The 26592-nt window shown below is 54.8% G+C and overlaps 1 protein-coding gene and 1 long non-coding RNA gene across 10 annotated transcripts in view; both read right to left on the bottom strand.

The window, feature by feature from the left end:
* Nucleotides 1–26592, bottom strand: part of OSBP2 (oxysterol binding protein 2) — a 124590-nt gene that overhangs the window by 6726 nt on the left and 91272 nt on the right. For 8 of the 9 annotated variants that reach the window (XM_075041930.1, XM_075041931.1, XM_075041933.1 and 5 more), the window contains 5 exons: nucleotides 10562–10760; nucleotides 8685–8802; nucleotides 7901–7967; nucleotides 7373–7540; nucleotides 3349–3594 (listed from right to left, as the gene is read on the bottom strand). In XM_075041930.1, coding sequence (XP_074898031.1) covers nucleotides 3349–3594; nucleotides 7373–7540; nucleotides 7901–7967; nucleotides 8685–8802; nucleotides 10562–10760 — 798 coding nt within the window. Of the gene's footprint in view, nucleotides 1–3348; nucleotides 3595–7372; nucleotides 7541–7900; nucleotides 7968–8684; nucleotides 8803–10561; nucleotides 10761–22065; nucleotides 22265–22506; nucleotides 22701–23322; nucleotides 23456–26592 lie in introns of those variants that run through there. The other variant, XM_075041939.1, reaches the window with a different exon arrangement.
* Nucleotides 15062–19381, bottom strand: LOC142036474 (uncharacterized). The gene is made up of 3 exons (XR_012652155.1): nucleotides 17279–19381; nucleotides 16216–17105; nucleotides 15062–15811 (listed from the first exon to the last, which is right to left on the bottom strand). It is a non-coding gene; the product is annotated as an uncharacterized LOC142036474 (long non-coding RNA).

The raw sequence follows: 26592 nt of genomic DNA, 5'->3' as shown, positions 1-26592 counted from the left end.
GCTGCGCTGACCTGAACACCCCAGTCTTCTGCTGGGCATTGGAATGACCTCCCACGAGGTACTCCAGCAGCAAATGGAAGAGCACCCAGCTCCTGCCAGGATTTTCTAAGGCTCATAAGCAAAGCATAAAATCTTAACTTGAACAACTGTCGCTGTGAGATGATGCTGTACTGTGACACCCTGTTCTCCAGGGATCCTGGGTGACAAACAGGGATTTGCCAACAACCAGCCTAGATCCCCAGTAATCCCAGCGTAAAAGCACCTCTCCTGCTAGCAGCAGCTCCCACTGCTCTGCCCAGGAACTTGCGGGGGACACAGGTCCCCAAGCCATCCAAGACACACAGACCTGCCCAGCCAAGACTTTGACTTTGCCCCTACAGACACACTGGGCTGGAAAAGCAGACAGGACATCCTCCGTCCTGGGGATGACTTGTAACAGGACAGTGCTCACATTCCCCTGCGCTGGAAAAGCTGCCCAAACCCAAGGAGGGAGCAGGATATCCCAGCCAGAGGGCTCTGCGCTCACGTGGGCTCTCACCCAGCTGACCCACGGCACTCCGGCACGGTGCACGCCACCCCGCACCGGGAACCTGCTAACCACTGGGTCCCAATGGCCATGTCAACGAGTTCAGAGATTATTTGCACGGATGTAATTACAGGCTGAGCGCCCCAAGCTACTGGATTACAAATGTGAGCAGAGCAAAAACCTCTCCATTAAATCCCACTATCACCGGCAGGAGAAAATCCTATTTGGGTAACTGGATTTCAGGCACAAGATTATCAACGCTTTGCTCGGCACGTCAGCAGGCTGAGCAGCACACACAGTATCCAAGGAAAGTTCAGAGCAGTGGGAAAGGCATCCGTCCATCCATCCCACACTGACTGTGCCAACAGCAGCACCAGGGCAAGATGCACTGGCAACGCTACACCAGTGCAAAGCTGCACTCTTGCTGAATTTGCCTTTTGAGATGGCTCCAAGAGAGAGATTTAGAGGCTTCGCTCATGGACCAAAGGCTCCAGAGTGCTGCAAGGGAGCAGGTTTGCTCCAAGTTACGACAAACCTAATTTCGGATGAAGCTCATGTGCCGTGCCAGCAAGGGAGGGGGACTCACAGACCAGGCAGGAGACCTGCACCCAGGGGTTCAGTCCAGCCTCTGGCTCAGCTAATGTGGAGGTGTCAGAAATACCAAATTTGGGTACAGATGTAGCAAAATCCGGACCAACCAGAAAAAGTAATTCAGGGCACGTTATTACTTGGGAAGGGACAAGGATGGAGGAAGGAGGGTGGTGAAAAGGAGGTTGAAGGAATAACAAAAAGGAATGGGAAGGTATGGGAGTGATGTGGTCGGTGATGTATGTGACAGGCAGCACTGGGCTTTATCACCGCAGCCCTAGTGAGGGTAAGAAAGCGACCCTGTTGTTCTGACTGTACCCCAGGAGGATGAAGGGTGTTGCGGGCTAAGGGACAGATTGAGCATCCTGGTAAGGAATCATCCATTAGCTCTAACACCAGGCTGAGCAGGCTGACAGCCCAGGGAGATGGAGCACCAGGGAGGTGTTGGAGAACAGAGACCCCTAATTTCGCTCTGCTGTGCATAAAGTCAGCTGGAGAATTTGGCTGTGTGTAATCACAGGGTAATTGCTGCCAGGTCAGGGGAGGTGAAGGTGTGATGCTGCTGAGGTGGATGAACCTGAGCTCTGCAACATTCACAGCAAAGAGCTGGGAAATGCCTGGAGCAACGCTGCCGCCTCTGATCTGCCTCCTGGGAGCAGGCAAGGTGCCAGGCAGAGCAGGAAGGGGAGGTACGTTCACAGCTGTAGCTTATTACACTCTGGTCAGCAGTGTCCTGGCTCACTGCAGCCAAGGACACGAGCTCCCAAGACTGGGACAGACCATATGGGCATCACTGGGTACAATCAGAGCTGGCTGACATCAGGCATGCAGCTTTGGATGGTGTGAAGGGACAGCAGAAAGAGGAATCTTGGAGATATCTATTGAAGCACCTTTCCTTTTGTCATGAGCAAAGGGTCCCATTTCCAGGAGACCCCACACAGCCTGTTCACTGTCACTGCCTGGAGCAGCGCAGCCGACAGAGATGGGATGTCACAGGAGGTGCCGTCCTGCCTCATGCCAGAGCTTTGCAAGAGTCTGACGAGCTTGGGCACACATTACCATGGAGAGGTTTTGTCCACACCTACATATCCTGCGAGGAGCTGATGGCAGAGCGTGGCACCTGCTACAGCAACCACTCCAAACCTGGGTACGAAGGGCCATGACTTGGAGAAGGTGATGATGAGGGACAAACTAAACCATGTCAGGGGGACACGTGGATGCTGGTGCAACCCTGACCCTCCTCACTGCATATCCTCAGCATGCCCCATCCACATGTCTGATATATGCTGTGAGCATCACATAGCACAGCATGGCATGTCCAGATTAGCAGCAAGACCCTTTTCCCATGTGATGCTCCTCCAAAAAACCCACAGGTCTCAGGGCACGGTCTGTGGAACAGCTCTGCAGATCTTGGACCTGCATCAGCCTCTACAGAGTGACAGAGGTTTGTGGTTTTGTTTGATGTTTCTGAACACTGAAAGATGCAACAGTTACTCTGTCTCTGAGATGGCACAGCCACACCCAGGAGAACAGAAAGCCCCCATCAAAGTGATGTCCTCCCTGAAAGGGGTGATAAATGGCCCCATCCCTCCCCAGGAATGCAGGATGGACCCACCAAGTGTGCTAAATATTAAACAGTCGATTTTCTTCACAGGTCACAACTCATTAAGCACTCCAGGTTTTTAATTAAGACCTGCTGTTCAATGCATGCCAGACGCACTCTGTGATTAGAACATGGGGCTGTCAAGAGTTTCTCAGGTTGCCCCCAGGCTCTGAAACTAAAAATTTTCAGTCCAACAATAAAGAAATGAGACCCTGAGACACCCTCTGGGCCAAAGATACCCTGAAAGAGTTTGGGGGCATCACTGCATAACTACAAAGGAGCTCGGGTGAAGAGAACTTCTCCCTTTCTGCTCAAGTGCTGAGATGTAAAAGCAACCCCAGCTCCAGGCAGGCTACCAGGAGACCTGGCAGGGTGAGGGACACTTTTCTCCTCCCCTTCTTTGCCACCTCCTGCTCTGCAACACCGGGATGGGCACACTCTGCTTCTGAAAAACGGCTTAGGCTGTGCCTGCTGCTGCTTCTGCCAATGCCAGCAGCAACTCGCTGGCTGTCTCAGCCAGGAGGAAGGTTCAGTGCGAGGAGATGCCGGGTCTCCTTCAGAGAAGGGCTGCTTTGGCTGGACATGAGCAGCGGGGCAGATACGCAGAGCCCTTCCGCAGACCCCAGCTCACCTGCTCGCACAGGGAACGGAAACCAAACTCTTCCAGTCGGTCGAGCTCATAGGTTTCCCCCAGCAGTGGGTTGAATGGCTTTGCAGTGCGGTGGACAGTTGTCGAGTAGGAAGACACCGAAAATGCAGCGACGAAGCACATCTGCTCCGTGGAGCTCTCGCACTTGACCGCTTTGTCCAGCAGCTCGTGGTACTCGAGGTCCTCTGTCAGCCTCTGCAGCATGGAGAGCGGCTCGTTGAAGTTTACCTGGAGGGGAACAAGTAAATGTTAGCAAAGCAGGAGAGATGCCAAGCAGGGCACTTCACCCTTTGCCTTTTTCCCCCAGCGCTGTAGCCTGCTAAGCACCGGCATCCTACACGTTTGGCTCTCTGAGCATGGTGCAATGCGCTCCAAGAGTCAGGGATTCAGGGTGGATGGAAACCGCTGAACCGAAGCAGCAGCCCCGCAGCGCAGCTCACGGCGCAGGGCTGGATGTGCCAAGGCACGCTGCGCACACGCTGCCTCTGCAGCATCACACAAGTGTTAACAAGAGGCAAGAAAGATGTGCTCTGCTCTGCTCCCTGAACCGTACCACAAGAGCGCGAAGGCTTTGAAGTTCCCAGCTGAGAAGAGGTGTGCCAGGGAGCCAACAGCCCTGCAAGCTAACCAGGTATTTCCTTGCTCCAGTGATGGAGCACTACTGACTCCCAAAATCAGCCTCAGCAGTGAGACCAGCTCCCTCCTGCCTCCCGGCCAGCATCCCACCAGCCATGAGCAAGAGGCGACGCGGGGCAGAGACGTGCTGCTCCCCGGGGCTGCCCTCCATCGCCTCCTGGAAAAGCCATCCCTATGCTGGGCTGCAGCCCAGTTGCTCAGAAAACCTTGAAAAGCCACATTCCAGGGTCTCCCTGCTCCTGGGACTGCAGCCCCACAAGAGCACCCGAACCGCATGTGCGAGCTAGAGGCAGCAGCGGCAGCAATGCCCCACGGGGTAGAGAGCAGAGGGGAAGCTCTGGCCCGGGTGAGCCCGAATGAGTTGTATTTCCACTCCCAAGTCATGACTTTGTCAATTAGAAACCTTTGCCGTACATTGCCAGGTTAGACAGGCTGCAAACATCTCTGGAAAAAAAATCCTGGTTGATTTTAGCAATATTTTTTGTTCTGAAAAGAATTAAAATAAAAAAAAATAATTGAAGGGAAGATGGAGATACTTTGTCTCAAAAGGTCTGCCTTGAAACCACATGAAATTCACTTTTTACCTTCAGTTCAGAACAAAGAAATGTATTTTAGAAGGAGCAGATGGTTGAAGGATGGGCGAACCACTTCTATAAGCCAAGTTACACATTTCATACTAAAGAAAACAAACTCCAGATTGTTCCACTCGGGGATTTGGCCTGTAAGCAGCAGGGATCTTACAGCATCTGAGAAAGAAAGAGCTGTGTAGCAAGGGCAGCATCACATCCACACAAAAAAGCAAATCACTGCCAGCTTGAGATAACTCTCAGGAGAGACGCAGGTGGCACGAGAACAAAGCCGGCAGCTGCATCCTCTCCACCAGCACCACTCAGGCAATGGCAAAGCAAAACCTGTCCGCAGAGGAAGGAAGATGAACCCACCCAAAACGCAAAATCCCTAAAGCTGTTTTCTTCCTTTACAATGCTGCAGATTTGTTTGTTCAGAGGAAAAATTAAGGAGTGCGCTGTTTGCACGGAGAGGTTTTTCAGTCCATCACATCCCCTGGGAAGGGGACAGGGTCTCAGAAATGCTCTTAATTTGCCAAGAATCAGGTGAAGCACATAGAAGGAGAAACTCCCATCACTCAGTGCGCACAACAGGCTCACCGACAGTCTGTACTATAATTAACCACGTTTCCAAACAGCCCTCCCTGAGCCGGCCGCTCCGCTTCCTTCTCCTCCTTTGCTCTGTTTACCACAATGTCAGCTTGAAAGCCCTCGCTCCGCAGCTCCGTCTCAATTCACTGAGCTGCCGGCTTCTCCTGCACTCCAGGCACATGTACTACAGAGAGAGAATTTAAATGGCTGTTGCACAGAGATTAAATTGCTCCCTGTTGCCTTACCACAGGCTGCTTGTTCTTAGGGTGAATCTCCCAAAGAAATGCCACGCGCAGCTGGGTTTGTGGGGTGCAAAGCGTCTCCCTGCCTCTCTATCTGTACAGAAACCCAGAGAGAGGAGCTAACAGCGAGTGGTTGATGCCAGTCTGAGCCCCTTCTTTACAACCTAGAGCTCTGTTGAACAGTTTACAGAGCCAGATCCACTCGCCCCAGGAGGGATGGAGTAATTACATCCCCTGAGCCGGCATCGGAGGCTGCTGTGCGAGCAGAACATACTGCTTTCAGGTTTGGACTCGGCTTTAGCAGCTCCCGCAATGATTTGATTGATAGGGAAGGTATAAATTTCCTCTCTCCAGGCACCAGCAGCTGCTGGTATTTCACGTCCTGAGCTTATTTCTGTACCCATCAAGCCTTTATCTGATATTGATGCTGCTGCAGAAATGCTAACAGACGGTGCTGGGCTGTATATCTTGGCTGGAAATAGCACAAAGAAGAGACAAACTCATCTCTCTTACTTGAAGAGTGTCAGGCACTGCTTTAAAAAGAGACGAAATACAATCAGTTCAGCATCCAAGCCCTTGTAACACACTCTTTCCCCTTTACCCAGCAGAGGAAGAACCCTGAATATGGCTCCAGGGCTATGGTTCATGCTTTCCTGAGCTACTTCCACTCCAGTCAGTGCCACAATAACCCCCAGTCACCCCCAGCTGTTTTACAGCTCTCCCAAGCTTGCCAGGACTTCATAGTTTTTGGGGAAATGGATTCCTTACGATAGTACCCAGTCCCATCCATGCTGCTTACTGGGCTGGTGAAGACCTGCTAAAGAACCAGCAGCTTGGAAAGGGCTAGTTTGCTCTGAAAAAAATGGCTGTAGTTTTGGGGGAGCTTTGGTGTGGGCAGCATTTCATCTGGGTAGATGAAGCACAGGGTTATTTATCTGCAAGAATTAAATGCACATCCCGCTTATCCCCTGTGGCAGCCCATGCGAGGGGAGTTCCTCCACACAGACCCCCGCCAGCAAACCGTCTGCTGACCACGTGCAGGAAGCCTTCGCCCCAAGGAGCAAACCCAGCAGCACCCAGCGGTGCCGTTAATCATCCCCACAGCATCTCCTTCACCAAAAGGCTGCTCTTTGCAGGGAAAATAAAGGTACTTTGCATCCCTGGGGTAAAACGCAGCCCTGCCATGCTGTCGGTGCAGGTGGGGCTGCTCCCTGAGCATCAAGTCCCCAGGATGCATACTGGGGAAAGCATGATCAGCAACAAGGTCTCTCCTTCTAGTCCCTGGGTGAAACACTTGAATCCTCAGGGATTCAAGGTGCCCTCCTTGCCTCTGCAACAGTTGGATTTGCAGAGGACACTCGAGCAACGTCCCCTCTGCTCCAGCTCGCCCTGGGACTCGTGTGACCAAGCTGCCAGGGCTCTCCGCAGCTGGTAGAGCAGAAAGGATCAGTCCCAAAGAAAGAGGCGATCCAATTCAAATAGTCCCTAACGTAACAGCCACGATGTCAGAGCCATTTACCACAAAGCAATTGGCACTACAGCTCCGTGCTGCTGAGGACAGCCTCCTCCTGCCTGATGGTTCAGCTTTCTGGCTGTGCTGGCTCTCTGGCAGCAGATGGATGACTTCAAGGGGCAAATAAATTGCAGGGGAAAATGTAGAGCTTAGAGTCAGCAGAGCTGAGTAGCAAGGACACATCGGTGCTGCGGAGCAGGGCCAGGGAGAAGGGTGAGGTGGTTTCAGAGGGCTCTGCCAGTGCAGAAGCCAGTTCCCCAGGACAAAGTTGGCAGCTGGTGACATGCTCCTGTCCCGCTCAGGGCTGCTAGACTACCACAGCACTTGGCAGGACAACCTGGAGCCATAATCCAAGTCCTTTGCACAGCCAAGAGCCATGCCCAAACTAAACCCTCAATGCCAGCATCACGGCAGCACCCTCTCCACCAGCCCTCAGCGCCTGGGACACGCTCACTTACGGGCATGGGGATCTTGGACAGCTCTTTGCCAATGCAGTTTTTCATGATGCTCCAGAGGTTAAGGCTGTAGTTGGGTTTGTCGGGGATGCGAGTCCGTCTCCTCTTCTTCGGCAGGAGATCTTTGCAAGTGGACTCATTATAGCTGCTTTGATTTGAGCTTTCAAAGACCTGTGGAAGCAACAGAAGAAACGCAGGTCTAAGCTGGATTGCCCAGCATGACCCAAACGCTCCCAGGAGTGGCAACCGCAGCTCAGAAGACACTGCATGCCCTTGTACTGGGGAGCATCACTGGAAGCCTGTTCTCCATGGCATGGGGGAAATAATGGTGCAAATGTCCCCCAACACTTTCCTGCTTCCCTTAGGAGGGTGCTTGGGTTGGTGCTCACAGAGCAATCAACTCTGCTCCATCCTGGAGGCATGGGAAGGACCCGGGTGGAGAGTCCCTCCAACAACCTCCTCCTCTCCTGCTCCTCTCTCCTGCTTTCATCCCACCAGGACCATCCCTCCCGCTCTGCCCAGCCAACTCACGCTGTCCTCCAGGTTCCAATCCTCAGGGTGGCCCTCGCTGGCCCCACTCAGGTTACTGCCCGAACGCCTGCGGGGAAGAAAGTACTGGCTGGTAAACACAAGAAAGGGCAGACAAGGGGAGAGAAGAGCCAGGGCTGGTGCAGCACAGCCTACAATACTTGGAGCATCTCCCTGCACCACCCCAGGGTGCTGCCAGGAAGGTAACAGGGTGACAGAGGCCGTGCGCCAGCATTGGGAGGGGATACTCAGCACGGTATGACCCAGCCTGGGGGCAGAGAGCCTCTGCTTTTGCCAGCAAGGCCAGCAGTGTGACTGTGGTTTAGACCACAGGTGCCTCCAAGCCCAGACAGGTGCCCAGGGAAGTGTAAGAGCAGGTCAAGGCAGACGAAGGCAAGATACTCCCTGCTTCTGCCCAATGCTCCAAGGGATCTCCCTCCAAATCCCTGCCCAAGCTTCCCTCAAGCTCACATCAGCTGCTGGGGCAGCGGACTCAGCTTTCCCGCAGCACGGGCTTGACACCTGCCCTTCCTCACCTGCTTCGCTATAGCTGGGGCCGTCCTCAGCCTCGCTTGCTCCAGGAACGCAAGGGCAGAGGGGTGCAGTACAGAGCCCTGGGCAGAGGCAGCCCGTTTGCTGGGGGCCATGCACGCAGAGTGATCCCACGGGAGAGGATGCTGCCCTCAAGCCCAAGCACAATACCAGGCAAACGGTCTCTCCCCGCACTCATAGCGGGTTTTGCCAGGTTGCACCGTGCAACACGTGGCCTTGGGGCAGAGGCTCATACCTGTGATGCTTGGGGTCTGCGGTTACAGTGATAAAAGCTGGTGCATCCTCCATGGCATCAAAATACTCCGTCTCTTCATCTTCATCACTGGCCTCTCCTTTTGCAGACTGCACACTCCCTGTTGGTGCAAAGGGTGTGAGATGCTCAGGTGCTGCTGGTCCCTGTTAGAACCCATTGATCACAAGTCTGTCCCCAGAGCCCACCCTCTTCCCACTGTGTCCCCTCCAATGCTGGCTCCTTTTACAGCTTGTCCCCCTCCTCTCCACCCCACTCCATGACAAAAGGATGCCATACCAATTTCCAGCTCCTAAAAGCAAGGATGTGCCCCAGCAGTGTGTGTCTAGCTCCCCAATCCAAGCCACACAAGGCTTCCCTGCCATGCTTGCGAGCACCTTCAAAAATGTCACCAGGCTGCCTGAGCCAGACGCGCGCCCAACCGTGTCTAATGCAGCTGCCCCTCCAGCACCGCCCTGTCTGCCGGGAAATCCGGTTTGGATTAGAGCAGAAAAAAAAAAAAAAGTCACGTGTTTCAGGTGATGCTCAGAGAGACTTCCCAGCCCTCGGGTTTTCCAGCCCTGCACTTATAAACATTTCTCTTCTCTGCTACGGCGGGAGAGATCGCTACAAAGCCGGGAGCAGACATTAATCGTGGTGACTTTTGAGACCCAGTGCAGCTCCCCTGCTCCTGCCCTCGCTGCGCTGCACTCGACAGTGCAGGGCACACAGCAGAGCTGACCACCTCTCTTGAGGCCTCCGGGCAGTACTGCTGCTCCGGCAAGAGGGATGCTGCGGGCAGAGCCAAGGCCACGTGAAGGGACCAGAACAGCCACCCCAGCTCCAGCCACCTCGCTGCAACAGCCCGCCTGGCTCAGCTGGCTCGGTTGGCTCAGCTTTCTGGCAGGGTTCGGCGACCTCCTTCCCCACATCGTTCCCATGCTCCTCCAAAGGAGCAGCATTTGGGCTGGATTTGTGCCTGTCTCTACAGCGATTTCGCCCCTGCCCTCCCCAGCTGTGCCACAGAATCATTTAGGTTGGAAAAGATCGTCAAGTCCAACCATTAACCTAACGCTGCCAGGTCCACCACTAAACCATGTCCCTAAGCACCACATCTACATGTCTTTTAAATACCCCTGGGGATGACTCAACCAATTCTCTAGGCAGCCTATTCCAATTCTTGACAACCCTTTTGGTGAAGAAATTTTTCCTAATATCCAATCTAAATCTCCCCTGGTGCAACTTGAGGCCATACAAGAATGAGGGCAGTGGCCGGCACGGCTGTCACCCCCCTGCAACGGCCGCTATTCTCTCTCTTGAGTCCATATATCCTTTAAAAATAAAATAAGGCACTATTTGCAGTTTTTGGCTACCAGGCTGTAACTAATGCCTCCCGCAGGGAAGCAGATTTGGCACGAATGTGCAAAGCTGTTAGGTTTTATTGCCTGGTAATTCTTGCAAGCAGCAAACGAGGCCTGGCTGTGCCACCACCACCCCACACAGCCGGGAACTTGGCAGTGCCAGGGGACCCTGGGCTTCCTCCAAGCACCATGGCTGCTCTCCAGCAGCCAGACGTGTGCCCACCAGTGAGGGCTACGGCTACTAAAATAGTCTGGAATAGTGTAAGCGAGCTGGGGACACAGCCCTCTCCTGCATCTGTATCTTGGGGACATCCAAATCTCCAAGCAAGGAGCAGCAGGACAATTGGGGATGATTATGCCGCAATGGGATCCATTAAAAAAAAGAAATCACAGGCATACAGGGCATTGCCTCGTGCATCCTTCCCATCCCTGCCGACTCGCTGGGAGCAACCGAGTGGGAAGCCCCATCCAGCCCGGGGCTGTAACAGCCCCGTCCCCGCTGCCCGGCCCGCCGGTGCTCACCCTTGGCGGTGCTGGTGATGCCGGTGCTGCTGGAGGACAGGCCGGGAGCTCCGCGGCAGGCTCGCTCCAAGCTGTTGTGCTGCTTGGCTAACTGCTCGATGGTCTCCTCCAGCCGGATCCTCTGCTCCCGCTCATACTGCAGCATCCGTTGCCATTTTCGGCTGTGAGTTTCAGCTAAGTCCAGGAAATCGCGGCAAGCCTGGAGGGGAGGAAGGGACACATCAGTACCCGGTATGGCCCTCGCAGCCCGGGAGCTGGTCACAGAGCCAGCGCCGGCACGTGGTGACTCCAGAGCTGACTCCCCACCGCTCCCCCTCCTCCTGTCCCAGGACCCCGGTTTTACAAAACACAATCCCAGAGCTCTGCACAATCCCCTGTACCCATGGGGCTAAACCCAGTTCAATTCTGACCATCCAAATCTGAATCACCTCCGAGGAGATGGCTGCAACACAGACAACTGCCATAGACAACACCACGAAGCCGTCATGATGTCCCGGCTCACCATGCCCCAGCCCCGCAGCCTTTTCCTGTCCCCGGGAGCCCAGGCTGGGCTCAGACAAACCTCAGCCAAGCCCAGCCCTCCACGGCTGCCCTGAGATCCCCAGCAGCCACCTCCAGCTCCGATCCTGCAGATGAGAAGCTGGACAGGACAAGGGTCCCCGGGGTGACAGCCACAGACAGGAGAGGATGCTCAAGCCAGGAGCCGACGAGCCCTTTGGTCCGAGGAGGCAGAGAGGGAGGACGCCCAGCTCCTCCCCGGAGCCGCACAGCTCAGCAGAGAGCAAAGGGCCTGGCCCCAACAACACGTTTGCCGTGGCCAAAAGCCCTCTCCTCTCCATGATGGGCCCTTTTCCAGGGAACAGGGACACAGGCAGACGCAGGGACACAGGCAGACGCATTCAGCCCAAGGGAAGGAGAGCTCACGGGATGCACTAAGCGATGCCTTGCAGCACAGCATCCCTGTCCCATGCCACCAGGCAGGAGACAGCAGGGACACCATGACCTAGGCTGAGAGGAGAACCTCTCGGTGCAGTAACCACCACCACAGCCACTCTGAGACCCTCTCGGCATCGCCACGATTCCAAGCATCATCCATCCCCAGGCGCGCCGGACTCCCAGCAGGAGATTTCCGGGTGCAGGACGTCCGCTCGGGGATGGGACGCTGCCAGCTCTTGCGAGCTGCCTTTCTATTGTCTGACGAGAGAGAGACAGCTCTCACAGCTCTATTTTTAGGTTATTTTTTTACGTTAGACTGAAACACCGAGTTCCCTCAGCTTTGCCGCTTCCTTTGCAATCAACCCCATGTGAAGCTGAGCACAGGGGCAGGGCTGCACCTCCTCCTCCCACCCCTAAATCTCTGCAAGTTGGGACGCACTAAATTTCTTACATTTAAAAGTAGGAAAATATGATATTTATGGAAATTCTATAGGAGTTTGGAGGCAGGCTGGCAACTTGCAGGCAAATTAACTGCTTTGGCTAGCTCCAACTCATCACCATACCAAGGGAGGTCCTCTTCAGATAAACGCTGGCCTGAAAAACTCAAAACTATTCAAAAAGACTAAAGCCAGCTTCCATGACCTGGCCTGGTTTTACCAGGATTTGTCCAAGAAAAGCTCCAATTCATCAGTTCTTCATCAAACCTCTCCTTTGGATAGGAGCAGGTTTTAAGTCTCATCCAGGGAAGGAAGTTTTTCCTTTAATAACATCAGAAACAAATCACCAGGAAAGTGAAACAAAGCATCAGGTTTTCATATTTTAGGTGAAGAAGCACAAAGCAAAGGGAACCAATATCTCATGATAAGAAATAAAAATGCAGGGGTAGGCACGCATGCCTTCGGTGACGTCCTGAACACTGCGACATCCCCCAGGACCTCACCACCACCCCCAGCCTCACCTCGAGGAGCTCCCCCAGTCGTGGGAAGACGCAGGAACCAAACTCAGATCAGATACACGAAGGACAAACACAATGAGTTTGGGTCTGTCCTTTGGGGGAAAAAAATAAAAATCAGTGTAACCCATCATATTTAAAAAGATGTTTTGCTTTGTATTCATCTCTATTCTCTCCTTCTTCTTAATACCTGCAGCATGGAAGGACCTGACCCTGCGTTTGTGTTATCTCCATCCCTGATCACTCCTGCCTGCTCTCACTGCGCAGAGCTCAGTCCACAGGTGGATTTCTGCAGCATCAGTCCCAGCATCAAACTGGCCGGGGTGAATTTAAACCCACAGACCATGCTCTTGCAAACCTGCTATTTTTTCCAGTGCGGATGGGTATAATGCAAGTGTCTTAAGGGTGAGCTCCAACATACATCAGTCTTCACTATCATTAAGGCTCTCTAATGAGATGCAATCACATGCGGTTCTGCTAGGCAGAAACAATTTAGCCAAAAAGCGTTTGCAAGCTCTGAACATGGGTTTGTCCTATGGCGTCAGCTTCTCAGCCTCTGGATTGCTATTTGTGGCCATCAGCAACTCTAGGAAGCAACTCAGCAGTGCTGTCACAGCAATGGAGATACCTGCCTGCCCGAGCTCAAATATTCCCCAGCGAGCACCACATGGCAATGGCATTAAGGCTGTATGATTAGCCAGAAGAGCAGGTGGAAACGACCCCAGGAAAGGAGAGGGGCAGAGCCCTTTGCAAATAAATCCTCAGCGCCACGATGGGCAACGTGGCTCCTGCGAGCTTGGAGCAACGCGGCAGGTCCCCCACTTTGCTGTTTCTCTGACTGCAGGTGGGAGGTGTCAGGGTCCTGTCCCCCCAGACTCCTTGCTGTGCACCTATCCTAAACCCACCCCCCCAGTCCAAACATGGACCACCCAGCTTCTCCTCACGTGAGCCACGGACCCCACGGGGCTGCGTGGATGGGCGCAGGGAGACACGAGACCGAAGATTTTCATGGTGCTTCGCACCGCGTTTTCACCTCATTCTCTGGAAACAACTCAGCTCCTCTCCTCACCCCAAAAAGTCCTCTTGGCAGGCACCCACGGCCACAAAGCCCACGGGCAGACACTGCCCTGATGCCTTCATACCCAGCTTCAAGCTGAAGCCTCCTGCCAGTTAAAACTAACCCATGCCCCAAGCTGGCAGGCCAGCTTCTTTTATTACGCTGATGCATTGCGATTAAGAGGATGGAAACACAAGGGCAAGTAATGAGATAGCGGCCGTGACCTTCCTGGCCCGGCAAAGCTCATTATCTGCTCCGAAGGTCCCTCTCCGCAGGCAGCCCACATGCAGCGGGCACAGATATACCCATTTTGGCGCAGCTCGCTGGCACCAAGGATGGAAATTGCTGGCTGTCCCCGGCTCAGGGGGCTGAGCTCTTTAAAACGATGCGCTAGGAGATCACCTGTAATTATCCTACTGCAATTAAACACAGTTTGTAAGGTATAACGGTAAATTAGGGGAAAAGGAGGTAATTACAGAGGAGCCACTCGAAGGCAGCCCTCCAGCGCGTCACCAGGCAGCTGGGAGCCGTGGGATGCGGAGGAGAAATCGCTCGATCACTTGACAGGAATCAACATACTAAATAAAAATCACAGCAGATAAAACCTCAGGTCCTCCCATCCCAAGGCTGCCAAGCTTCGTGAAGGATCTATGCTGTATCCCAAATGGAAATCCACACCGACAGGCTTCATTTATAGCCATAACAAAAAACAAAAACAAAACAAAAAAAAAAAATCCAAGTGATGGAGAAGTGGCCATCAGCATTACAGACTTTCTCCACTGAGCACAGGGAGGTTTTGGGAAGATGACCGGGATGGTCCTCACATGGCCCCAGACCCTGCCGAAGGCAGTGGTACCAAGCAGCAGGTCAGGACGATGCCTGTTTCTGACAGCATCCCACAGCTTGTGTCCGTGTGGATTTAGGGGCCGGCTGGGGTATGTACAGGGTTTATTCCCTGTTTTCAAAAGACTGCTGGGCCACCTTTCTGCAGCCTCTTCCTCTGTAATTCGGACACACTGGCAAAGGACCCTGCCCGTGGCCTGATCCAAACCACGGCACTCATGAAGCATCCGGATCAACCGCAGGCAAACGTCACATTTGCTCATTGGAAGACAAGTGATGCCAAGGGTGGCAACAGGAGAACATCCTGCAAGAAAGATCCCCCAAGCCCAGCTCCCCAGCTGCCAGCAGCAGCCAAGCAAATTAAAATTATTAATTTGGCTTTATACCTCCTACAGCCAGACAGCGCAAAGTTGCACAGGGATGCTTGCCGGAGGTGAGACTAGCACTCAACAGGGCTCAGGGTGTATTTTTCTGTTGCCAGAGCTCATTCCTGAGCCAAAACCCGCCCCAGACCCCCAGTACGAAGCAGGGGCAGCACCACAGCACCAGCCCACAAGCTCCCTGGGGCTGCAGGGAGTCGGGGGCGAGTAGCTCAGACACGATAATCTCCCGTGGAGAGGTCGATATCGAAGGGAAATGAATTCCAGCCCTTATCTCAGGCTCAGCTGTCTGGTTTTCCTCAATACCTAATGGCTGCTCGCATGGTCCTCGAGGAGCCAGGTCTCAGCCCAAGAGGTCTCAGCCACGTCTCGGCTCCATCCAGGCTCACCGCCCGGCAGGGAGCCCCAGCCCCTTCGACGGCTCGAACAAACCCCCGGCTCAGCCGAGGCTGTTTTGGCCATCCCCACCTTCGCCAATGACAAACTAAGACCAGCAGCTGTTGCATTTTTGGCATTTGCTCGCAAGGCGCCAGCTGGATCGAGGAGCCGCGATGACCCTTCCCGGAGACAGAGAAACGGGCGCATCAAACACGGCCGCAGTCTGACAGCCTCCGAGGCCGCGTCCTCCCCAGCTGTCAGCAGCGGTAATTAAAACACCGCTGGCTGCTGCCTTCCACCGAAGGACATGACACGACTTACTTCTGGTTACAGCTGCAAAAATCCACAGAGCTGCACCTTCCCCTTGGACATACCTCCCTCTTCCAGCAAAACCCCTCACAGCATGCTGTTCCCGTCCCCGTGAGATGCAGGATGTAGCCCCTGGATGCATGACACTGGAGCCGGCACGCCAGCGTGCCGCTGCTGCTTGGCGTGGGGGGGGGGGACACCAGCGAGGCCAGGATGCCGCTCCCAGAGGAAACAAATCCAGAAGGAAACCATTCACGAGGCTCCGCCAGGACCAGTCAGCCAGGTTCCCTGCTCTGGGCTGGGACGGCTTCGCCACCGGTCTCGGTGACACCCATCACCGAGACGCTTTTTCCAGCTGGCTGAGCACCACCAGCTCCCAGGGCTGTTTGGTGCCGCTGCGGAGCAAAGAAATGTGGCCGCGAAAACAGTCCTGGAGGAGAGGGGAGCGAAGGCAAGTGGGAGACAGGGTTGGAAAGGGGGATGTCTTGCCAGGTATAGGTTTGGGAGGTGATGGTGAGATCCTGAGCAGTGAGTGGCCGTGCGGGGAAGGAAGGAAGAGCAATGTTCACCGAGTGCAATAGCTGGAGCAGGAGGTGGCACGATGGTGGGATGCTCTCTACATGCCTTCCCCAACACAGAGCTGCAGCAGGAGAAGCCCCAGAGCTGCAGCTTCAAAGCCCAGATCCTCCCACCAGCAACCCCAGCGCAGGATTTGCAACAGCCCACACCCAGTCACTCACGATCGGGCCCGCAGGTGACACCAGTGAGCTCCCAGCAGCACAAGAGGCACACAAAATACCTGCTCTAGGATTTTCCAAAACCGGTCAGGCTCTGCAGTCCCTGGGACGGGGCTTTCCCAAGCTCAGTGCCCAGCACCCCGATTTCTGATCGCTCCTCTGCAAATGGGTGAAACAAGTCAGGCCATCGGCCATTGCTGCTTGCACCCCGAACGGCAGCACCCAGCTCGCACCAGCTATGGGCTGGCAGGTAGCTGGGGATCCCAGGGTGCTCTGTGAGGCTCCCATTAATGCAGGGGGGGGCTGGCAGACAGCTGTGCACAGCCCAGGGCAGGATGTAACCCTTGGGCTCTTGAGTGTCAGCTGCCATACACCATTAGCAGACGTCTGCTCAGCACCACGGGCATCCCGGCAAGGCAGAGCAAGTATAAGTGCAAAGAGGCATCTCCCCACCACCCTCCTACTGGTTTTCTTGGATGTTTGCAAGCAAGAATTGCAAATCTGCTCTCTGCAAAGCAGCACAGGAGGCTCAGGCACTGCTGCTGCTGCAGGGACCCAGCAGCCGCCAGATTCCCAACAGCCACCATGCCGCTTTGGTGCAGGGTGCAAGCAAAACGGGGAGCAGATTCCCATCTCTGCACAAGTCATCCTAAATCTCAGCCACTGCGACTGCAAAAACTTTTTGAAGTGCAGCTGCTGGGGAGCCCTTATGCAGCACCGGTGTTGCGTGGGTCCGTCCTCCCTGATGGGGACCCCGTGAAGGGCACCAAGAGCTGGGAGACTCCCAAGGGACCCCAATCCTGAGGGGTTGTCTCTTCTCAGGGAAGGATCCAGCCCAGACAGAAGAGGTGGACGTGCAGCCTTCTGGACCTTCTGCTTCACAGCTCACATGCATCACCACTTCCCACCTCCATCGGCAGGTTGCGTCACGTCGTCCCCAACAGCAACAGACCTTGCAAACAGCACGGGCTAAAGGCAGGCAGCTGTTTTCGGCAGCAGCGATCCTCCCTCTGTGGCCGGCCAAGGAGCAAAGGGATGGCCTCTGCCAGTAACACTGGAGGGACGCAAGCGGCTGCCTTGGACCAGTCTTGGCACAGATTAAGGTGAGGGCAGGGGGACACGAACCTGGCTGAAACTCCCGCATCCCAGGTCATCACTCATTCATTTCATTAATTCTCCCCCTTCAAAGGTGAAAACAATTGCAGTCGCTGAGTAGGAGCAACGCCTCGAAATCCAGCTTATAAAACCCTTACGGAGTGGTGGGTAAATTTAGTTACAGCTGAACCTGATCTGGGTTGTAAGCAAGACACAGCCACAAATCCACCTTACGCTGGCGCAGGGACATGGGCCATCCTCACAAAGGTCAGCAGGCAAGGGGCTCCTTAATGAACATCCCACAAAGGAGAGTGCAGTCCCCAGTTTGCAAGATGAAAGCAAAAGAAAAGCAATTCCCCAGCAAGCTATATGGCTGTGGTGTCGAGGCTATGCGCATCTAAAGATAGAGCCTTCGTATAGATATCCCCATCACCGTGTGCAGAATTTACTCACCCCCCAGTTCCTCTGCAGCACGAGGAAGACCAAGTCACACCCCATATGCCCGCGTCCCGCAGAGCCATCGCTGCCATGATGCAGCTGCTGCGTTTTAGCAGTGCCTGGATGCCCGTGGGATTCAGGCAGCACCGACGTTTGCTCCGGTCCTGCACAACGGGGCTGCTCCTACCCCCAGCCCAGCCAGGCAGGGACAGGGCAGAGCGGTGCTGTGTGTGCAGGGTTTCGGGAAGCCACCCACTGACAACATGGAGCAGGGTCCCTCACGAGGGAAGTCGGCTGCTTTCGGTGCCTCCTGGAGAAAAAGGCAGTTTCTCTCTCCCATCCTACCCTGCCTGCACAAAATTTACCCGCTCCCTTCCTCAGAGGTCTCCCCATGACCAACACTCCAGCAAGTAGGAGGAGATGGAGCGGCAGAGGATGCTGTTCCCACCCCCACGCAGCATCCCACCCCACCGGGAGACTGGCTTTAATCCTCCAGCACCCCAGCTGCTGCCTCCCCACGCACAGAGGAGACGGCGGGGTACAGGAGGTGGCACAATGTGCCACAGCTTTTGTCACAGGGCCAGAGCTGGACAGAGTCCCAAAGTCCAATCGCCAGCATTGCAGCCCAGAGGCCATACCGTTTCTCAGCATCATCGCGATGCAGAGTCACAGTTGGAGAGCAGCAGCCAAGATGCTCTCTGGCTCCACAAGTAAGCTTGTTTGAAAATAATTAAGACAAAGGTAAGGTTAAGAGGCAGAGCTGCTTAGTCACACCTAAACATCCCAGCCAGTGCTTACCCCTCATCGTCTTGCAATTCCAGCAGATCACCAGCAACTAAAGATAAAGGCAAGCTCCATCCATCTGCAGTACAGGCACAAGGTCCTGGGGAAGCCCCGCGATACCTGCAACCGGGTGGCAGGAGGGACAGAGGTTGTTTCTCCTCCTCTCCTTGGCTAGAACAAGTTGTTGTAGCAGGTCCTAATCCAGCATTGGATGGTGGAGATGTAAATCACCATCAAGACAAGGAGGCACAGCTAAGGTGGCCAAAAGAGTGTGTTTTTATGGAAAAACACCACCAAGGCTCCTGCAGATTCCCCTGGAGAAAGAGGCAAGGTGCCATCAAGATCCTGCTGGGGAGCAGGAGGCAAGACATGGTGCCACCAACTCCATGGTCTGTCCCTGTGCCTAGCAGCCGCCACAGCAATGGGCAGATTTAGCACCTTTCACATTTGTCACAGCAAATATAGCAGATTTCACAGCTTGTTGCAAGCTAATAGGAACACCATTAACAGCCCGCCAATTATTTATGCAGCTGAAAACGATCACCCGAGGTCACCTGCATCCTGCCAAGGTGGTGGTGTCACACACTGCAGAGTGGCAGTGCTCCTGGTTCCTCAACGGGAGCAAGCAGTCAAAATTAGATAGATACAGGGAATAAGAGATAAGGTTAATTAGCTTGAAAGTGTAAATGATCACATCGAGGTATACCAGATTTCTGCCCAGGGGTCTGAACCACGGGGGATGACAACCTCTCAGGAAGTCCTAGCAAGGCCAAGCATTTCACCACCTCCAACATGATGCTGATGGATGCTGAGGGAACGCTCTCAAACCTGCGGTCCCACCTGCCCCAAGCATCCCAGAGGAAGAGCCCTGTGAATCTTAGCTTTGGGGAGGAAAAAACCTACCAAGGAAGCATTCGCTGTTCTGGGAGTGACGTCTCCTGCTCCTCAACCAGACCCTTCCTTTGCCTGCGTGGGACAAGGACCACTTCATCGCCCAGGAGTGACACGAAAAGAAGGCAACCACCAGATGCATTCAATCATCTCTTTTTCAATGGTGAATTATTACAGCAAGAGCCGTCACTTCATTCATCGGGGAAAGAGCGCCTGGCTGTTTTGCATGTGTCTGGTGCTGCAGAGATAAGTGCTCCCTTCCTTCCTGGAGTCATCAAAACCCTGGGACACATCTGCGCTGCTGCTTACTGCAAAACAGCCCCCCAAGGGAAGGGCGATTTCTGATCCTCTTTTTAGCTCTGAACACATTCACACCATGTCAGCACTCCAGGCGCATGGCACAGCATAAAAATGAGCCGTTTGGATTCAGAGCGGTGAGATACACAGAGTATTTGCACCAAGAGGGGGTTAATTTGTCCCTCCCCCACCACCACCAAAATACTCTGAGCAGAAAGCAAAAGAGAAAATATAAGGATGAAGCCAGCTTGAATCCCAAATGATCTCACACAAACAGTCAGATCGCAATGAGGTGCGGTTTTGAGTGCAGTCATCTGCCGCAACAGCGATGGTACCCACAGCCATGCCGGTGGCCCAAGGCCAGGCTGGCTGGACACCACCAGAAGCAGCAGCACAGGGAAACATCCAGATCAACACAGACTGCTTAAATAACAGCAAATCTGTCCCAAATCCTTGGAGTGACCCCCAGCCAGCTCACAAGCATCCTGGCTGCCTGAAGCAGGAGGATGCAGGCACAGTAAGAGCTGCTTCTCCCTGGGGCAGGGCTAGTGGCAAGAGGAGAGCCTAAAAGAAGGTGCTGGGCTGAGTCTCACCAGGTCACAACACCATGAAAAAATAAGGAGGTATTGCATAAAAACCTGTGAGGACAGTAGGTGCGAGTTGGACGCCGAAAATCATCCCACTCCCTATTGCTTTTCTTTCCATACTTCTAAGTGTTACATTGGAAGGAGCTTTACATCCAGGCAAAATAGGTGCTACACAAATGCTCTGACACGGAAAAGCTCATCGGTGCCCCAAGGGGGACTGGGAAGACAGCAGAGCAGAGCAAGCTCCAGCTCATCTCTTGGTGACCTGCAGCACGCACCCCACACTGCCAATGTCAGCATCTCAGCAAGACCCCCAACGCTCACCCAAGGTGCTCCCAAAACCGCTGATGGTCCCGTTCCAGGTGGCACGTTGTGCCCCAGCAGCGCCCGTTTCTCTCTGGGGACTGTGGATTCCCCGAGAGTCAGAGATATCCAAGACAGAGACATCTACACTTGGCTGGGAGTTGGAGTTGGTCTCATGGTTGTGTCTCTGGGAGTTCTGTTACCTTACCGTGTTATTTTGGACCATCTGCCTAAATGCCACAAAGACACCAGTGTTCCCTGCCACGAGGCAGGCTCAGCACTGCTTAGGCAACCAAACACACCTTGCCCAGGGTGTAGCTCTTCAAAGAGGACCTCACACCACGTCCAAAGAACCAGAGGCAGTCCAGGGCCAGCACTGGCACGACGGCCAGACTCTGCCTGCAGCAAGCACCATTACAGACGTGTAATCCACCCCATGCAATAAAGAGAGGATTAGTGTGAAATGGTGGCAAATCCACCAGCCCGGCTGTGTTAACAGGCTCTAATCCCGTACCCACGCAGTCTTTATGTAGGCTGACGAATTCATCATCATCGCGTACTCGGCACAATAAAAGGAAATTTTCATCGTGGCTCTATGAAGCAAAATAAGCCAACGCTGCCCAAGGGTTACAGACCAAAGTGATGCCAGCTAGGAGCTGTGGTAATGCCAGCTGGGAGCTGTGGCCCAGGAAAGACGCAGTGTCTGGTTTCCAAAGCATCACGTTCCAGTGGAAAAACAACTAAGGCATTTGCTGGATGCTTCGGTGTGCCGGCAGCACTGGCCCCTTCCACCCCAAACCTCGCCGAGCAGCGTACCACAGTCTCCGCTGGCCGTGCCAGAGAGTTTGTCAGGGCACTGCAGCATGCCAAGGACGCGCCGGGACCAGTAGAGAAGATGCACAGGGAGCTGAGACTTCATGCTGGGACCTCCTGCTGCAGAGTGGCCAGCCCAGAACCCGTGCCCTTGCAGGGTTTCACTGCTCTCCTTCGGCAATACTCATGTCTTCAGCTTTTCCTTTTGATGCTCTAACCCACCCAGGCAGCAGCAGGGCCTCTCCACTGCCACGTGTGCCAAAAATCACCTCCCTGGGAAGGTTCCAGCATTGGCTCTTCCCCCATGGGGAGGTACCTCAAAGCAGGTGCTGCTCTTCTTTCCTCTTCGCTTGCCCAAACCACCAAAAACCACCGCAGCAGCATGGAGACCCTCACAGGAGTCTGCAAAGCAGAAGAGCCAACACCACGAGAGCAGCCAGTCTCCACTTTTAGCGTACCTGGAGACCTGATCCTGGCTCTGGTGTGCTCAGAGAGCTCTGTCCTGCAAATGGCTCTCACAAAGAGAGATTTAATAAGGCTCTTGCTAGCTGCTTCTTTTCTCATCTGCCCAATGGAGCGAACCCCAGGCTGGAAAAGCATCTGTCCCCAGCCACACAACGGATGGCTGCAGTGGCAGCGAGCAGCTGGCGTTGCCCACAGGCAGCTCCAACCCTGGGATCTGGAGGAAGCTGCTTCAGTTCTTACCTCCATTTCAGCCTCATGCAATGCCTTTGCAATCCGCTCTGCTGTACGAGAGGTGCTGCAGGAGCAGTGGTTGCCGTTAGCAGCTTGTCTAGCAGCAGCACCCCTCTATCCTACTCATCTCCTGGTGCCGTAAATTCTTCCTGAGTAAATCCATGGAAAAAGCAGTGCTGGATTTCAATGCCTTCTCCTTTGAGAGATGCTGGAGGAAGAAGCCGGAGAGAAGCATCTCCGTGCATCAGTCCGGGCAAGAGGCAAACACAACACTTGTGATACCGGGGCAGAACCCCAGAAGGGATTAACCCAGCGATACATTGCTATTTGCCCTCCCCATATCCGCATCCCACCCCAAGGTGCAATAACCACCAGGTACAGACACGTGGTAGCTGCCCGTGCGTGGCGGGCAGCTGGCAGAGGATCGCACGAGGTACGGGCAGGGCTCACCTGGTTACAGCGCTGCGTTTTAACATCAGAAGCAACGCCTGGCTGGGCTGTCTCACGGTTCAGCAGAGCTGCTGATTAACATCAGGCGTTGCTGACAGTGCAATCCCCATCTCCGACGTGCTAAGCCCACCGACATGTAGCCCTGCTGACCCAGCAACTGCCTGGGCAGAAATGCTCAAAACCCTCCTTTGAAGCTGCAAGAGAAAAGTTATCGCTCTCAGCCAAAAAAACAGGAGGGCAGAGCTGCGAGAGGCATCCTTGGGTGCTGGTGACAGACGTGTCCCCCATCTTCTTGCATGAGGCTCTGAGGGGAGCCCCAGGACAGAGTCTGAAGCCTCCCAGGCATCAGAGGAACACAGAAGGAGAAGGAGGAAGAGGTGGCAGCAGCAGTGAAGAGGCGAGAAGCCCCCAAGCACAGTGAGGATGAAGCAAGTTGCTTGCAGGAGCACCAGCCGAAAGCCCTGGCTGGCACAGAGGCCCCATGGACACGCACGAGGTCCAAGCACCCACACACTTGATATAATCTGGCTGGAAGGGCTCAGCAACCATGGGGAGTGAGGATGATGAGGGGAACTGGAGGAAGGCACTGCCTGTCTGGACAGATCTAATCAAAGATACCCTCACACCTCTAAATTAAAAAAGCAATAAAGGATGCTCCAGGGAAACTTGCAGCAGCTCCGAGCGCAGGGGCCGGGCTCCGCACCTCCGCTCCCCTGGACCCCAGCCCCGCTCTGGCAGCCGTGCAGGCAGAGACGGATCCCAGAGAGACACCCGTCACCCTCCACCACCTCCCCCAGGTAACAGCAAAGCACCCACCAGTTATTTATTCATCAGTGCGGCGCATCCACAGCAAAAACGCCCAGGACTCACGGACCCCTCGCTGCAGCCTTCTCATCCGATGAGGATTAGGGTTGGGTTAGAGATTTAATCCCAAAGCCGGGGGTTTTCTGGGTCGGTGACATGGTTTTCAATGCGCCGATTAATGCGTGTGTCATTAGTGCAGCACAGATAATTAACACAGGCTGTTACATGCAAGAACAAGCTCCTCCTGCATGATCACCATTGCAATAGTCACAGGGAAGAGAAACCCAGCCCCACTGATTTTAGGCACCAGAGCATCTGCCTGGGGCCACTGAGGGCAGCTGGGGGCAATCCCTGCCACTAACAAAGCAAATCCAGGGGTTGAAGCTGGAGCTCGCTCACTGCAGTGCCTGAATTAACCCCTGCGGTACAAGGATGCACAGGGTGGAGAGCTCCTCCAGCCCCACTGGCTGTACTGGTGTGAACTGGGAGCAGCCCAGCAGATTGTGGTTCCTTCCCTGCTCAGCATCTCTGCCCTGCCCACCGGCAGCGCTGTGCAAGCAGAGAGGAGGTCAGGTCCATCGTCCTGCCTGGATCGTGATGGGTTTCAGGGACCCCAAGGAACGGCATCGCACGCCCACCCACGCCGGCAGCCAGCTCCACGCCGGGACCCAGCCAGGTTTGCACCGGCAGCATCACCCTGGCGCCTGAGCCCCGGGGACTCCGTTTCCCACCAGCTTTAAGCAGTTCTGCAAGCAAACACAGACACATACGGCAGTTAACGTATCACTAAAATAAACCATTAGAAACACACTGGGCTGGAGGCTGCTCTGGTGAACCTGACGCCGCTCAAAGCACATGCTCAACATCAGTCCGGTTTAATATGGAAAAAATTTTAGGAGTACGGATTAATCACAGCAGCATCCCCATGGGGACAGAGGAGGCTCAGGGCTTCACAAAAACAGCACTGAAGCTGGGACACAGGAAGGCAGAGGAGCGGGGCTCTGTGGAAGTGCATCTTTTGCCCAGGCAGCTCACTCCAGCACCAGCACCCAGCAAGTCTCCAAATAAACGGATTGAGCAGGTGTAACCCCCCCGGCTCCAGCACTGAGACCCTCCGCAAACCCACCCCATGGTGCCCACCAGCGGATGCCTTCACCGGGCAGATGCCACTTGAAGTCTCCAGGAACTGACCGTGGCCACGGGGAGAGGTCGGCTACTCCTCGAGCCACCAGCACGTGGCAGAAGCCACTCCATAACCGCTGCTGAGCCGGAGCACGGCCGCGGAGGGCTCCAGCAGAGAGAAATGCTTCTGGGGCTGGAGAACACAGCCTCTGGGATGCTGGTGGGCATCCCAGAGAGGCTTAAACAAACTGCCTGTAGCCGCCTTCCCCAGGGGAGAAGCAGCACGTACTGTTATCGATCTCACTTTTGGTTCAAGCACTGTGCTTTGCATACTTAAAAACCCTCCCTGCAGGTTCAGAGGGTTGAAGGATGCTTTTTGTTGATGCCTTGGGGTGCTGGTGCTCCAGAAGGTTCCACTCTTGTGGGAAACGAAAACCCACACGGGGAAGTCAGTCTGCCTCGAAGCAGGTGCCGGCATGCTCCACGTGATGAGCTTGGGTGGCCACTGGCACAGTGGCCTCTCATAAGGGCAGGTGTGGAGTCCTTCAGGTCCCCGGGATCGCCAGCTCACACAGGGCTCCCTCCTCACGAAATCCTGCCCACTCAGCACCGCACTCCTCTCACCCCTCCTTGCCCAGGCTGTGCCAGCCTGGCAGAGCCATCCTCCATCTCTGCTCCTCATAAACCTCAAGGAAAAACGCAAACTAACCCGGGAGCGACACATGGCCAAGCCCAAGCCCTGCTGCTCTCCATGCTCATGTCCCTTAAAAAAGCACAAAGCAAGGCAAAAGAAGAGCGCAGCTATTGCACACTCACACGCAGTTCGGCCACCTCCGAGCTTCGCTGTAGCAAACACCATTCCCATTAAAAACCTATTTCTAGCAACACCCACAGCACTGTGAGCTCTTCCTGACGCCCAAACTGGCTTCCTCAGTGTGTCCGCACAGCCCTCCTGCCTGCTGTCTGCTGCTAAATTATGAGACGGGAGCTTTCCCTGCTCCTTGGACGAGACTACGTAATTCAGCACAGCACTCTTCGTCTCTGTTCCTCTAATTATCCCTTTAATTTGTTGCTTCTTATTTTTACGTACCTCCCACTCCTCCCTCGCGGCAGATTGCGACTTGCTTTTCTGCGTCTCCTCCTCGTCACTCCTCACAGCCCCGCTGACACGGGGCATCTTGGTCCCAGTGAGACTGAACTCTGCTGTGAGTCTCAGCCGGTATGGTGTTATCTGAGATTTCCAAAAGTTCAGAAGGGAGCAGAGCGAACGAGTGGCTCGCAGAGGTCTGGGCTTAAATTTAAGCTCTGCAACGGTCAGTCCCTCCACATTTTAGATCCTCGCCTGTAATGCAAAGGTCCAGCATGTCCCGCTCTGCCTCTGCCCAAACCTTCCTCTGTCATCCCGAGCATCACTCACCCAGGGGTGGCCCAAGCCACTTTCTCCCCATCTCCAAAGGGGAAGCACCCGGAGTCGACCGAGGCAGGCACCCAGAGCACACAGCGAAGAGGTCACCTTCACAGCGAAGCTCTCTCATTTACATATGTATTTATTTATTTCTACTTGCTTCCTGCTGCTCCCCGTGGCTCCAGGGACATTTACATAATCGGATCACAGACAGCTGGACGGAAACCGCAGGCGCCGGCCCCGGAGCATCCATCCCTTCCCCGGAGCATCCATCCCTTCCCGCTGCAGGCAGCGAAGCCCAGCCCTGCTCTGTCCATTGCCCGCCAGCCGGGACACGCTGGCTGCGCAGGTCCCAGCCGGGAACGGGACCCAAGCACAGAGCCTGGGGCTGCTCCTGTGAGCCCGGCACTGCTCGGGAAGAGGACAGGGGCAGACGGCTCCTGGGGGTTTGTCGTAGCTGGCAGTTAGCAGGTCCAAACCCCCCTAAACTGTTCCGGGGTGCAACTGAAAAAGAAGTGAACGTGGCGCGATCTCGGCAACAAACAACACTGCGTGTCACCGTTCCCAGCCGCGGAAGTGAGCCACAGCATCTCCTGCAAAAGCCAATCTCTGCTGCACGAGCAGAGGCGAGATGCTCTCGGAGGCAGGATTTGGCCACGCTGGGTGGAGCAGATCAGCGAGGTTTGGTGCTGGGGCTGGGACAGACTATGGATGCGGAGCATCCACACACCAGCACCAGCTGGTCGCTGCTGGCT

The sequence above is a fragment of the Buteo buteo genome, chromosome 11 (assembly GCF_964188355.1).
Source record: "Buteo buteo chromosome 11, bButBut1.hap1.1, whole genome shotgun sequence".
NCBI lineage: Eukaryota > Metazoa > Chordata > Aves > Accipitriformes > Accipitridae > Buteo > Buteo buteo.
The sequence above is the reverse complement of the archived record's forward strand: the minus strand, read 5'-3'. Positions and strand labels throughout refer to the sequence as shown.